This window comes from Vanessa tameamea, chromosome 31 (genome assembly GCF_037043105.1).
Source record: "Vanessa tameamea isolate UH-Manoa-2023 chromosome 31, ilVanTame1 primary haplotype, whole genome shotgun sequence".
NCBI lineage: Eukaryota > Metazoa > Arthropoda > Insecta > Lepidoptera > Nymphalidae > Vanessa > Vanessa tameamea.
The window spans coordinates 3,643,766-3,659,716 of NC_087339.1; the positions used below are offsets into that span (position 1 = coordinate 3,643,766).

Consider the following 15,951-nt stretch of genomic DNA (forward strand, 5'->3'; position numbering starts at 1 on the left):
TATAGACAGACATAACAACGGACCCTTTTTTATACACTTAGCATTGCCTTCCTAACCCAGAAATAAATTTCAAAATCAGTGTATGCAACATGAGACCGGCTCTTATATAAATTAAAAAAAAAACTTTGTATGTAATTAGAATTAATCGTCGTATCATATTATTCCATTTGAATTCAATACGATCAGCAAATTTGTTTAAAAGGTAGACGAATTTAAGTTAACATTACAATTTTAAGGAATATTTTTAAATAACATATTGCAAAGATAACATTCTATACTTCGACAATTTCATTTAAATTATAAAATAAATTATTATTAGTTAATTTTTTAAATTTTAATATATTTATATTTATTATTGTAGTAAATATATGTAACTTTATTTAAAATTATTGTAATTGAAAATTTTAATACACAGTGCTGCCAACTATGCTTCTAAATGGTACATCGAATTGTATGCATAGACAAAAATTAAATTAGCACGATGTGTGAATCGTATTAGCATTGATATAAAGTCGAAAATAGTCTGTGCCAATTGTCAATGACAGTTTGCACGAATTGGTATAAATATGGCCGCCATCGGACAGCTGTCGCAGTGCTGGCCGACGAACGGGGCTATTCCCGCCAAATCTCCTGTCAAAACAGGTGTTGTCACTCGAAATATTTCTTTTTAGAAAAAATGAGTGCACTCCTCATAATCGCTTTATGCGTCCTTATTGTATATAAACTCGTAACGCGACGTTCTGTTACGTGGAGAAAAGTTACGAAATATGGAGAAAATAAAGTCGCTGAATTGAAAATAGCCCCAGGCCCGATACCTTTGCCTGTAATTGGAAGTTTGCACTTACTCGGAAAAAATGAATCCCCTTTCCAATCATTTACTGAATTATCTGGTGTTTATGGGGATATATTTAGTATAAAGTTAGGTTCAGCACAGTGTCTGGTTGTAAACAGCTTAGACAAGATAAGGGAGGTTCTGAATCAAAATGGAAAATTCTTCGGCGGTCGTCCCGACTTCTTGAGGTTCCACAAACTATTCGCCGGCGACAGAAATAATTGTAAGTATTATTATTATATTAATTTGAATTTAGAATTATTTGTTTTTTATAAAGGATTTCTCTTTGTATGTCTGTGTGTTTATAAGCAAAATATATGTATGGAATATCTCAAGACCAAATTAATGATACTATCACGTCGAGACTAATTTTATTCGAGAATTTTTATAAAGAAAAAATATTTCTAAGGACTTTTGAGACTGTCCGTATAGCTTAGACAAATTTTATTTTATAGATTATGAATTTGGAAGACATTTTTTTTTAATTTAAATAAAAACAACATACCGTTTTATACAGCCAAAATATAAAATATCGCATAACTTAACACACAAAAGGTTTTTTATTACAACAATAAAAAATCAACACGTCTATCAATCTCAGAGTCAACAGTAAAACTGTTTACAAAATTATTGTTTATATTCAATAAAGGCGATAAGAAAAAACATCAAATTACAAAGCCTGGCTAAGGCGTTAGGCTCATGAGTAAAAAATGAGCTTTAACTGCGTTGGGTTGCATTGACCAACATTGGTACAAACGTTTGATGCAATGTCATATTATTTGTTTAATTTTCAAGCTCCATTATTTTTTTTAGTTTTCTAATCCTTTGCACAAGGTTATTTTTGGTAAGAAAAATTACTAAAACTGCGCTGAAAATTGGTATATTTCAAAAAACTTAAGAGTGTCTATGCCGTGTTAGTATTACACAGATCTTCTGAACCAATAAAATTATATAAAATTGCACTCATGCGAAGCCGGGACGGATCGCTAGTATATATATAAAAAGCAATGTCGTGATAGACAAACCAAAGCCAAGCTTAGTCTGAACAAAAAAAAAATACAAAATATTAAAGACCACCAGGAATAACTAAGCCCGACTAAGTCAGTTAAAAAAAAAGAAAAAAGGACGATCTTAAAAAATCTATGTAAAATAAAAACTACAGCTTAAATATACAAAAAAGTCTATTTAAATTCAGTAAATATAACGAACTAACGTATCTTTTTTTTTCTGGCAAAGGCGTAAACTTATAATGCCTTAAATTGTCAAAACATTTTTTTTTATTAGTATTTAAATTTTATAATAATATTCAACATATATAACATTACAGTATTTATATATACGTAAAAAGCTCTGTATAATTTCATTTTCTGTCGCCAAGCAGCAATATTTAGTATTGTTGTTGTCAAGGTACAAGAGACTTAGTTCCCAAGGTTGGTGGCGCATTGCCGATTTAAGGAATGGTTAATATTTCTTATCACATCAATGTCTATGAGCAGTGGTGACCACTTACCAATAAGTCACTCAGTATATCGTTTGCCAACACTATAAAAAGATTCATATAAATGATATTGAATTTTTTCCTGTATTTATAATGTGAGTCAAATCGCGAGACTAAACTAATAACAAATACCGTCTGATATATTTTAACCAATATAAAAATTTAGCATTAGCAGCCTGTAAATTTCCCACTGCTGGGCTAAGGCCTCCTCTCCCTTTGAGGAGAAGGTTTGGAGCATATTCCACGCTGCTCCAATATGGGTTGGTGGAATACACATGTGAATTAAATTTCAGTGGTGCCTGCCTGGGTTTGAACCCGAAATCATCGGTTAAGATGCACGCGTTCTAACCACTGGGCCATCTCGGCTCTTAACATTACATACAATATAAAAAAAGTTGTAACCAACATTGAACCAACATTGGCCCAACATTGGCGTCGTAATTAAAAATCATTGAAATGTAACTCGAACAATGATTAATGAAAATGTACTTTAAGTATATGACGTTAAAGTCCTTAATAAAGAAAATACAATATACACATTTTTTTGTTCGCTTTCGCCTGTGGTTTTCCTTTTAATATCTCTACTTATAACTTGTTGGCGCCCGCGGCGTCGCTTGCATTTTAAGGGTCGTCATGTGTTAGGTATAAATATGCTTTGTCCTTAGTGTTCAAGTATGATTTACACTGAAAAAAAACCTTCAATAAAAAACATTATATTCGAATCGAAGTGCAACGTAACGTGTAACATTTCAGTGGAACTATTGTGCAAAATATCTTTGAAAAAATGGCTTTGTGTAGGTACCACCCACTCATCAGATATTCTACCACCAAAGAGCAATAGTCAAAATCAAAATATACTCTATTCAAGTAGGCTTTTACGAGCACTTTTGAATCGTCATTTAACAAACTATATTAAGTGAAGCTACCACCGGTTCGGAATGTAGATTCAATCAAGAAGAACCGACAAGAAACTCAGTAGTTACTCTTTTTCAAAATTTAAAAATACATTCAGTCGTGTTCCTGTTTGAATCAGTATAACTGGAGCCACAAGCTCCAAATGTTGATGGTATTTGTCTTAGTGTCGAAGTCTATGGACTGTGTACCATCAGGTGGCCCATTTGTAGGTTTAAAATTAAACGAAATTCCTGATAACCGATATCATTTTGACTTACAAAGTATGCCTATTGTAATTCTAAACTTTAATGATCACTCAGAATCACATAATAATGTCCCAAGTCACAAGCGTTTAACTTAAAGCGTCGGAACAATTATAAAACGTATTTAATTCAAGTAAACTTCACAATGAAGCGTTTTTGAATCGTCGATATTTAAACACTGCCACCGTTTCGGATACAGCCTCTAGATAAGCAACGGCAGGAAACTCGCACAGTTGCTCATTTCAAATGAACAGATTAACAATGCTGTTGTTCACAATTAGTGTTCAATCAGTATTGTGATGGAAACCGAGCCTAAATCCAGGCGTTTTTTTTTCAAATGATTATCTTTCCTGACTAGTACCTAATTAATTTATGAGATTTTAAATTTATTTACAAAAGTGTTACTTAAAACCACTTTATTAAATAAATGTTATTAATTAGTTATCTGCCCGGCTTCACAATCGGGGTCTATTTGCAACTTTGAAATTGAAAAACAAAAATTAAAAAACATATATATCTTATTTTCTTTCGGCTAGGAATGTTGAAATTCTAGGCTTTTCTCTATTATGATATGCGTGTATTATACATATAAACCTTCCCCTTGAATCGTCATGTTCATTGGTGAAAACTGCATTAAAATCCGTCACGTAGTTTAAAAGATCCAAGCGTACAGAGCGGGAAGTGACTTCGTTTTATACTACCTAGATTCTAGAGGAACAAAGTGAATTGATCATTTCTTTGCAAATACATTGTCAAAGGTACTGAAAATGCAATACGCAAGATTAGACCCCCACTCCCTTAAAAGTCACGATAATAATTAAATTATTTATAACTAGTGCTTGACCGTAACTTCGCCTGCTAACGGTTGGTCGTCAGGAGCAAGGTATAAAAATAATTTATCTATTCCATAATACCAAATAAAAATAAAAATCCATTCAGTCGAACGAAACTAACAGACAGATAGTGTTACTTTCGCTTTTATAAATAGTATATATCAAGCGCATTGGAGCAGTGTGGTGGAATATGCTCCAAAAAACTTCTCCTCAAAGAGAGAGGAGTTAGCCCAGCAGTAGAAAATTTACAGGCTGTCAATCTATCAAGACTCTCGTAACTTAAACCATAGGGATATAATATTACATATACATATATTAAAAGGCGCCATTAATATGTAACATAATATCAATGACATTGATGACACAGTTGTTAGTGCACGTGAATCTTACCTAAAGATAACTGGTTCAATCCGAATGAACCAAGAAATTTTGCGAATGTTTAATTGGCGTTTATCATGGCGTTTTAACTAAAGCCTGTACCAATGGAAGTAGGATAAAAGTTAGACAAACCTTAGATTTACATATTTGATGCGATTCGCTAATAACTCGGCTATATAGCTAAGAGTTTACGATTAACATATCTCTATTTATAACACAAGACTATTACACTTAACTACTTGTATCCAATTTAATTTTATTTCCAAAAATTCCGATGACAGTTTCGTCGACGTTCGAAACGCAATTTTCATTCAAGCTCTCGACCAATGATGTCGCGTCAATTTAACGTCAAATTGTTAACGAATTCTCTCTGAATCTGTTCGGCGGTTTAACCGTGGAGATGTAGAGGACAGAGTTACTTTCGCGTTTATAATATTAGTATAAATATCACACAAGACAGAAGAGAGCGGTCGGAGAAGACGTGTCGGTTACGGTTTACGAGTCGGTCACACCTTCCGAGCGCGCTAATCTAAACGCATAATAAAATTGAAGTGTCTGTTTGTAATATTAAAATAACCGCGTTTTACTAAATGCATATGTATGTATACACGGTACATATACCGAAATAACATTTTTTACAATTTTTGTCTGTCTGTCTGTTTGTTCCGGCTAATCTCTGGAACGGCTGGACCGATTTTGACGGGACTTTCACTGGCAGATAGCTGATGTAATAAGGAGTAACTTAGGCTACTTTTATTTTAGAATTATATGTAAAATCATAATAAAGTCACGCTTTTTTATTAAATTCAAAACATCAACAGTAACTTAAAATTGTATATAAATTTATTGTTTTCAATGTCATGCAAAGACATCCTTACCATGACAACATATCTCTACAGAGTATAAAAAAGTCGCTTCCCGCTCTGTACGCTTGGATCTCTTGAACTACGCAACGGATTTTAATGCGGTTTTCATCAAAAAACAGAGCGATTCAAGGGGAAGGTTTATATGTATAATACATGCATATTACAGTAGAGAAAAGCCTAGAATTTCAACTTCCCCAACCGTGTGCAACCAGGACGGGTTGCTTCATTGCATAGTATAAAACAAAGTCGCTTACCGCTGTCCGTCCCAATGCATGCTTAGATCTTTAAAATTACACAACGGATTTCGATGTGGTAATTTTTAATAGATAGATTGATTCAAGAGGAAGGTTTATATGTACAATATAGTAGAGAAACACTGATATTTTTAGAGGTTTCTGAAGTGATGACGTAAATAAACACATTCTTTGCGCTTACATTGCAAACGCTGGCTGAACCCTACGACATATATCAAAATAATGTACTACAGTATTGTACACCTTAAAACTGTCTACAAAAAAGTCTTAGATGGTATATGTCTATCTCTTAGGAATAACCCATAACAATTTTAATCAAAGCAATTTTAAGCAATACAGCATTAATCAAATAAGTACTTTAAATACATTGAACATTTAATATCGATCAATATGACCCTTTACAGCGTGTAATTTAAATGAATATTTTCGAAGATACTACAGATTTAAAACGCAGGGACGTAGCGGTTTGTATTGCCTAACGACTGAAAAACTGCGAACGTTGTAAGACATTCTGTAGTATATTTAGTATCAGCATTGCACCCGTGCGAAGCCGGAGCTGGTCGCTAGTGTATTAATACAACTGAAAACAATCACTTTAGAATTTAGTATCAAAAATATCAAATATCTATGACCTACAATTGTAATTAGGCAAGTAAATTTCACAATGAGCGTTGTTCTACGATGTCAAAATTATATAAAGTATCATATTCCGCATGAAAATCAATTATTATTGGCGTCTCATTAAAAATTTTCGGCTCAATAGTAAACAGCAGAATGTGTTAACTTTGCTTATTTATAAATAAACAATCTTGATACAATTGTTATGTTCTGTTAAAACGTATACTTATAATGAAAAAAAAAACTGCCTAAAGTCGCCGTATATATAATCTATTCCAACAATAAGAGGAGGTAAGCTAAATAAACAACATTTGACAGCAAATTGACGCGATATGATTGGTCGACAGCTCGATTAATCTGTGGATTTGCGAAAGATTGCGTTTTGAACGTCGACGAAACTGCTATCGGAATTTTGGAAGTAAAATTAAAGTGGAAATAAGTATTTAAGTGCAACAGTGTTGTATTATAAATAAAGATATATTAATCATAAACTCTTAGTAGTGCACAATATTGCTGAGTTATTATTAAATTGCATGAAATACGTAAATGTACGGTTTGTTAACTTTATTCCTATGGAGTAGGCTGTAATTCTAAAAATTCCTTACATCGGTAATGCTACCAACCTAAGGAAATGAGATGATATGTCCGTTCAAAATCGGTTCAGTAATTCCAAAGTTTATAGAATACAAACAATTGCTCAAATCAAATAAAATTAAAATATAGTTAATTCAAGAAGGATTCTAGAAGCACTTTTGAATCGTCATATTACAGAAATATACTAAACGTTCGTACCACCGGTTCGAAATTTAGATTCTATCGAAAATAACGGCAAGAAACTCTTTACCAACATTTGAAATCCAAAGTTACGTCAATTAAATTTATATAATACTAGAAGTTGCACGCGGCGTCGCTCGTGTTTTATGCTAACAAAAGTAGCCTACGCCTTTCCTTGGAGATCAAGCTTGTTTTATTCTAAAGTTTATCAAATTCGGTTCTGGGGTTTGAAACGAAAGAGCAACAGACAGACAGAGAGGGTTACTTTCGGATTTATAACATTAGTATAGATTTTATTTGAGTATAAACGTTCACAGGATACATCTGAAAGCTTCAATCGCGTCTATTTTGTTGTGAAATTAATATTATTGATTTGAACAATCTATGATCGTTTATCGAAAGTATACACTCCTATAACTAAACGTATATTTTTACTATCTAACCAAATAATAAAAGAATATTTAAAAAAAATTACTAAAACTGTATTTTAAAGATAAAATTCTCCCACATACTACGTTCGTACGTTTAACTGGCAACATTACCAAAAAAAAAAATCCTTTTTTTCAAAACTGATTACTGATTCAAAGTCAAGATTATTAACGTTTTAAAAGATTATTAATAACGACACACTACTGGGATTCTCATTTGTTTTTTTTTTTACATTTCGATATCCCGCGTGCTCCCATCTTTTGTTTTATAATCTGTGATCGATTACAAAAGCGATATTTTTTCATACCGCAGCCCAGGTGTTGCGGCACCGTGACGTACACAGATAATTCATGCAGGATAATGGAGGGCGATTATAGGTGCGCATATTTTGCGCCAAGAATGGAATTATTGACAAATATAGAACTTACGAATTATACTTTTAAACCGGTTGATGCTTCGAGTCCCTCTGTATATGTAACGTCGTTTATTTGTTACTAGACATTAGAATTCAAGCGAAGCTCCAGCCCATGTTTTTTTTATTAGGTTACATTAGCAGCCTGTAAATTTTCCACTGCTGGGCTATGGCCTCATCTCCCTTTGAGGAGAAGGTTTCGAGCATATTCCACCACGCTGCACCAATGCGGGTGAAATACATATGTGGCAGAATTTCGTTGAAATTAGACACATGCAGGTTTCCTCACGATGTTTTTCTTCACCGCCGAACGCGAGATGAATTTTAAACACAAATTAAGCACATGAAAATTCAGTTGGTGTCTGGGTTTGAACCGGAAATCATCGGTTAAGATGCACGCGTGCTAACCACTGGGCCATCTCGGCTCATTGCCAACGTCCATACCATGTTGAATACACCGGTTCTCGTACGATCAACGAAGTTATTAAGTTTACAGATTGTAAATTATAACGTCCTTCCTTGGGGTTTAAAGTTCATAACGAATTTCATCAAATCCGATTCAGTGTTTTAATCGTAATAGCGTAACAGACAGAGTTACTTTCACATTTATAAAATTATATTTAATGATATAGTTAGACTGATGGACAAAATGGCCGCCATGGACATTGACGCTGTTTGAAATATTTACAATTAAATCGGGAATGCGTCACCGATCTTGGATTACGATGTCACTCTTGTGCCTGTGGTTAAACTGGCTCACCCTTCTTGGAGATAGAATGTATGTACTGGCTGATACTCAGACGGTCTTCCATCTAAACCAATTTACACCGAAACGGAATACGTTATATAGATAAGTACTTATGCATTCCATGAGCAAACTGACAAGTACTATTAATAAATAAATACCCCATGTACAAATTATATATATATATATATTTTTTTTAATATTTGTTTAATTTTATAAACCTCATAATCCTGAGGTCGAAATAATTGAACAAGAACTCCCGTTTACATTCAATCTGTGACAGTCGTTTTTTTTTTTCTAATTTTACGCGGGAAAACATCTCGTATTAATGTTTACAGCCATACGGATGACGTTCTGAAATCGATTAAAATCTTTTTTATGATTCGGATACAATAACAATATATTAGTTTATTAAATATATAATCCATATATAGGTGAAAATCTTAATTAACAACTCACTGATTAATCACGAAATACACCAACATACAAATTGAAATTTCGCAGGAAGGTTTCTCATAGAATGCAGACATCCGCTAAAAACGGATTTTACCAAGCGGTGTTAAACGGGGATTGGAAGTTTGTGTTTTATAAATGTAGCTCGGATAAAACTACAGGTTCTGCTACTTATGATATAAATGTAACTGCATAAATATTTCCAATAATTCTAATTGTTATTAGTGTGCTTTCCCAGACGGTTCAATGTTAATGTCTTAAGTTATTGGTTTAAGATCGATGGCCCATAGAAATCAATGGTGCGAAAAACCCATGCTCTATTGAGCAAGTATTGAATTGTACTAAAACACGCAACCTCATTTCTTTTTACAAGCTTTTGATTATTTTCAACTGTTAGTATGTGTGGGTCACATCTTATAGCTGAATAAATCGAGTGCCACACAGCCGACTAAGCTTCGACACGTGTTTGATTGTGATACGTTCTAGAAAAAAATATTTAGTTTTATAAATTTTGGCTTAGAGGCTTGAACACAGAAACCTAAAAGATCTACAGTCTATCTTTAATCTAACATCATTTTAATTTTACACGTTGGGTATATTGATTTTTCTTCATTTTACTTTTGAGTTAAATAAAAACCAACGAAATTACTGCAAACCGACAGAGAGACAGGTGAAAGTTTCAAACTCAAATACTAATGAAAGTTTTTTCTTTTACAGCTCTGGCCCTTTGTGATTGGTCAAACCTGCAACTCAGACGTAGAAACTTGGCGCGACGTCACTGCGGCCCAAAACAGCACACGGATAACTTTACGAGAATCGGTTCCGTGGCGACCTTCGAATCCACAGAACTCGTCCAGACCTTACGGAACATTACTCGTTCGACAATTGGAAGCATCAACTTGAAACCCCTCCTAATGACAACAGCTATGAACATGTTTACAAACTACATGTGCAACATTCGTTTCGACGCCGACAACGATGCGGAATTCAGGAAGATAGTCAACCATTTCGACGAGATCTTCTGGGAAATAAACCAAGGTTACGCTGTTGATTTCCTGCCGTGGCTGGCGCCATTTTACAAGAAACACATGGAGAAATTAACCAATTGGTCAAACGATATTCGTTCTTTCATCCTGTCCAGGATTGTTGAACAGAGGGAGATTAATTTAGACATGGAGGGACCTGAGAAAGACTTCCTCGATGGTCTATTAAGAGTGCTCCATGACGATCCAACTGTTGACAGAAACACAATTATATTTATGCTTGAAGATTTCTTAGGTGGACATTCGTCTGTCGGTAACTTGGTCATGCTCTGTTTAGCTGCTGTCGCCAGGGATCCGGATGTTGGAAAGAAGATTAAGGCAGAAATCGATGGAATAACTAAAGGGAAACGAGCTGTAACGTTGGCTGATAGGAGTCTATTGCCGTACACAGAGGCAACAATCTTAGAATGTCTAAGATACGCCTCATCACCCATCGTCCCTCATGTGGCTACCGAGAACGCGAATATATCAGGATACGGCGTTGAGAAAGGAACCGTTGTCTTTATAAACAATTACGAATTGAACACTTCAAGTAAATACTGGGATGAGCCGCAAAAATTCGATCCGTCTAGATTCTTGGAACGCACCAAAATACGCACGAGGAGGAACTCGCAATGCGATTCAGGTATGGAATCGGACAGCGAGAGAACGGGTCCGATTAACAAAGCCACGGAATCCGAAAAGGAAATCGTCACTGTCAAGAAGAACATCCCTCACTTCTTACCGTTCAGCATTGGTAAGAGGACGTGTATTGGTCAAACGTTGGTCACCACTATGAGTTTCGTCATGTTCGCCAACATCGTCCAAGAGTTTGACGTCGCGGCTGTCAATAAAGACGACCTGAGACAGAAGCCAGCTTGCGTTGCCTTACCAAAGGACACTTTTGAACTTTATCTCTTGCCAAGAAAATATTGAACTCATATTATTTTAGATAGACCTCCTTATTTATTCTGTGACAATTGAATTTAGTATTTCAATTTTTTTTTTTTTTTTTCAATTTTATCTTAGTTTTAGTTGAAGTGTTTATTTATTTTGTATGGTAATTAATTTAGTTTTTCGTTTAAATTAAATTAGGCTGATTCGATTTTTAACTAATCAATAAATAATTATATTTAATTTTATAATATGTTTAGTGATTTATTCTTCAGAATTATCATATATATACTGTATGTATATTACTATGTCAAATTACTTCTTTTAGTTAAACTATTTTCTTTTAGAAATTTATTTTTTGTATTCTTTGCTCTAAATGTCGACTTTTAGGCTCTTATAGAGGTGAAGTATATTTCAATGGTACTAGGAGTCAAGATAAACAAACCTTAAATTTTATATTAAATCCAATTTGCTAATACATCTGCTATATTATGAACTACAAACTGTTCTTGATTAATATATCTTCATTTAGTGTTCGGTACCACCCACGTATTTGTGTTATTATATTCCGGTTAGGAGGGTGAGTGAGGCACAAGGGACATAACATCTTAGCTCCCTACGGTGATGTAACGAACGTTTCATATTGCTTATAGCGCTAATGTCTATATGCGATGGGGACCACTTATTATCAGATGGCTCATTTGCTCGTCCATCTACCTATACCTACCATAAATAATGTTATAATACTGTACAATTAACTACTTATAATCATTTGACAGTTAGACTTCCGATAATTTCGTCATTATTCAAAATCATATATAATTTAAATCTCGAACAGTGTATTCAAGGTCAAAATTGATATATAAGTATATTGACTCTTCCTGCCATTGAAATCGACATTCCTTAGAGATTCTTTCTATAACTTTTCCTTTGAAATTAAAAAACTAAATTCTTGTCACAGATTAAATTAATAAGTACGCTCAAAACTTATTTATTTTGAAACATGACTTAGTGATTTTTATAATAAACATACATATATGTACTGGCGACATACAATGATATATTATATATATAAACGACTGTACTGTGTTTGTTGGATTACGATTTTAGTTTGTATGAATGGATTTAGAATGATATTAAATAGAGAAATTACTCATAATTATTATAAAAGTATTTTATTTAACCTTATAAGTTATTAACATTCATTCGTTCATTTGATTCAGCTAGCTTTCAATAGTCTGTACGATAATAAGAGGCAAAGGTATTATTTTCTAATGCCTAATTGTAAAAAAAAAAAAACTATTAAACATACAAGTTAAAACAGAACATGCAACGCGTTTCCAAGAATGTTTTAGTATATAATATTCTTAATTAAAAGTCAATATAACATTTAAAAAAATATATATTCCTAACTACCATACCTTATAACAACAAATAATATTATACTCTGTTCAATATAGCTTGATCTTTTTGACAGATGTCAATTCTTCTGATCGACATAACTCTGCAATGACGAACATATTATTTTCTTAATGTAATGATATTAAAAATTGTAAAAATATTTAAAAAAATACGTATAATACAAAAGTTCCTAAAGATTCATTCCATCCAAAAACTTTAAGACTTTTTCTATTATATATTATTGCTTCAAAGTAAAATTTAAATAGAAACACTGAAAATAATAAACGCTTGTACGACGTTACGTCGGTCGGACGGTAGGGACGCGAATAACAGGCAGTAACTGCTACAAATATCGATTACAAAAATCCTTATTAAAGATCATTGTTAAGTTATTGTTACGAACGGGGGTCCTTTTGGTTGGGGTCTCTTTGGCTGGTATAACTAATTTGAACTACGCATTCCATCGTTCCATCGACTGTTTTATATCATCACTAGCCCGTCCCGTCTGTCAAAAAGATCAAGCTAAATCGAACAGAGTATAATTACTTTAAATAAATAACAAAAACCAATCAAAACGGCAATCATTCAAACTTCGCGCCAAAAAGTAAACCCAAGCTTCAGTGACAGGCGTTTGCGCGCGCTTTTTTTTTTTTAATTCATTACACTACAAGGTATTGATGTGTTCGGCGTTAAAATAATTATTACATCATTAGCTGTGCTTTTGCAGTATCATCGCTTTAAATTAAGACTGATCTATACTAATATTATAAATACGAAATTAATTCTGTCTGTCTGTCAGTCGAATTTTATGAAATAATGACCATTTTAGTATGGAACTCCGTCCTATGTTGCGTCAAATCCTAAATTGTTTTTAACGTTGTCTAATATAATCAATAATTTTAAGCAATCATTATTTTTATCAGTGTACAGTTTCTGAAGTTATCTTAGAAACTTGACATAATCTGAAAAAAAATAGTATTCCGCTTGACCTCGTCGAATGTAAAACCATAGTGCTGTTTAGACTGCGTTTTTAAGTAGTTATATAATGTCAAAATTCCATTTAATTCCTCGTGTTTTGAAAACATTGTCATTCGACATCCTTACAAAAACAAAAACAAACAAACAAAGTATAAAACAAAGTCGCTTACCGCTGTCTGTCCCTGTGTATGCTTAGGTCTTTAAAATTACACAACGGTTTTTGATGCGGTTTTTTTTAATAGATAGATTGATTCAAGAGGGTTTATATGTATAATACATGCACTGTATAGTAGAGAAACACTAATTTCAGAGGTTTCTAAAGTGATTTCGTAAATAAACATTTTGCGCTTACATTGCAAACACGAGCTGAACCCTACGAGATACATCAAAATAATGTCCTACAGTATTGTACACCTTAAAAAGTCCTATATGATGTATTTTTATCTCTTAGAGATCCTTTACTTTTTACGTGAAGTAATGGCTTATTTTCGAAGCGATTTTAAGCAACACAGCATTAATCCTTATCCAAGTACGTTAAATAAATTGTACATACTTCAGTACCTTAAATACATTGCACATTTAAAATAGATCAATGTTATTTAAATGAATATTTTCGTAGATATCGCAGATTTAAAACGCAGGGACACAGCGGTTTGTATTGCCTAACGACTGAAAAACTGTGAACGTTGTAAGACATTCTGTAGTATGTTTAAATAATAACATAATTGTGCGCTCATAGTTTACCATAACTACATTAGCATTAACAGCCTGTAAATTTCCCACTGCTGGGCTAAGGCCTCCTCTCCCTTTGAGGAGAAGGTTTGGAGCATATTCCAGCACGCTGCTCCAATGCAGGTTGGTGGAATACACATGTGGCAGAATTTCGTTGATTATGAAATTAGACACATGCAGGTTTCCTCACGATGTTTTGCTTCACCGCCGAGCACGAGATGAATTATAAACACAAATTAAGCACATGAAAATTCAGTGGTGCCTGCCTGGGTTTGAACCCGAAATCATCGGTTGAGATGTACGCGTTCTAACCACTGGGCCATCTCGGCTCTTTGCCTTGTACCTCATAACTTTTATATTGCGTAATTGTAATTTCTTACGAAAGTAATAAACAAATGGCTTGTCCTATTAGAGATGGCAATTTTCCTTTATATTAAATAAACACACATTTTGTCTAAGTCTAATCGATTTCAGAACGTCTTTGTATGTCTTTAAACGTTAATACAAGATGTTTTCCCGCGTAAAATAAGAAAAAAAAAAGCGGCCAAGTGCGAGTCGGACTCGCCCATGAAGGGTTCCGTAGCAAGTAACAAGGTTTATGTTTATGAAATGAAATGATATTTTTTTTCATATTTGAGTTGATTGAATGAATGGTAAATTGCGGTTTACGATTTATGAAATTAAAAAAAAAACTACTTATTAGATCTCGTTCAAACCAATTTTGGGTAGAAGTTTACATGGTTATGTACAACATATTTTATTTTTAGTTTTATCATTCTCTTATTTTAGAAGTTACAGGGGGGGGGGGACACACATTTTACGACTTTGGAAGTGTCTCTCGCACAAGCTATTCAGTTTAGAAAAAAATATGCTAGAAACCTCGATATCATTTTTAAAGGCCTATACATAGATACCCCACACGAATTGGTTTGATGAAAAAAATAATAATTTGAGATTCAGTTCTAAGCGAGGATTAAGACGGACCATCACTAGTCCAAACTATCATTATGAACGGGACCGAATTTGGAGGTATGGAGGCCCAGGGGCCACTAAGAAGTGGAGGCCTCTGATTATTATTTTACAAATTAATTTAAACAATTTCGTTTCTGTCAGTAATATTTATCAATAATTTATTTACTCTTCGTATCAGTATCTTTTAAAAAAGTTATTAGTATATCCAGATATATAAACATTAAAATTGTTAGCTCATCGGAATCTATCCCTCTCTTGCGAAGGCCCCAGGACAGGACTGATTATGAATACAAAAATGAGTTTGTTTCTCGAAGGTAAATAAAAACGGAATCACTCAAGCAATCCAACAAGACGAATTGTTACTACAAATAGAAAAAAAATACTTACTGTATAATGCCACAGTTGTTACCAGGTCCCTTTACATTCTAGCCGCGTACCCGACCATTCCCTACCGCAACACAATCTAAAATTCAATAACACGATAAAAAAATCTCACAACAACCGATAATATTTTCATGGATTCCGACCTGCCTCAATGTCATATTGAAATATAAGTTATAAATACTGTATTTAAATAGACAAGAACATTATATTCACAAATGTCTATTCGCGCAATCTGTTACCCACTGGGGCATAAATTTAAGTAAGTGGGGGTCGCGCAAGCCCGCCTGGATAAGTACGACGCACTCATATATCCAGAGAA

General features: G+C 33.6%; 1 protein-coding gene across 1 annotated transcript; it reads left to right on the forward strand.

Moving 5' to 3' along the window:
- The first annotated feature begins 603 nt into the window (after window positions 1-603).
- LOC113391420 (cytochrome P450 307a1) lies at window positions 604-11,364 on the forward strand. The gene is made up of 2 exons (XM_026627382.2): window positions 604-1,055; window positions 9,967-11,364. Exons 1-2 carry the CDS (start codon window positions 677-679, stop codon window positions 11,205-11,207), a joined length of 1,620 nt encoding a protein of 539 aa, XP_026483167.2. The 5' UTR covers window positions 604-676; the 3' UTR covers window positions 11,208-11,364.
- Window positions 11,365-15,951: the final 4,587 nt, after the last annotated feature.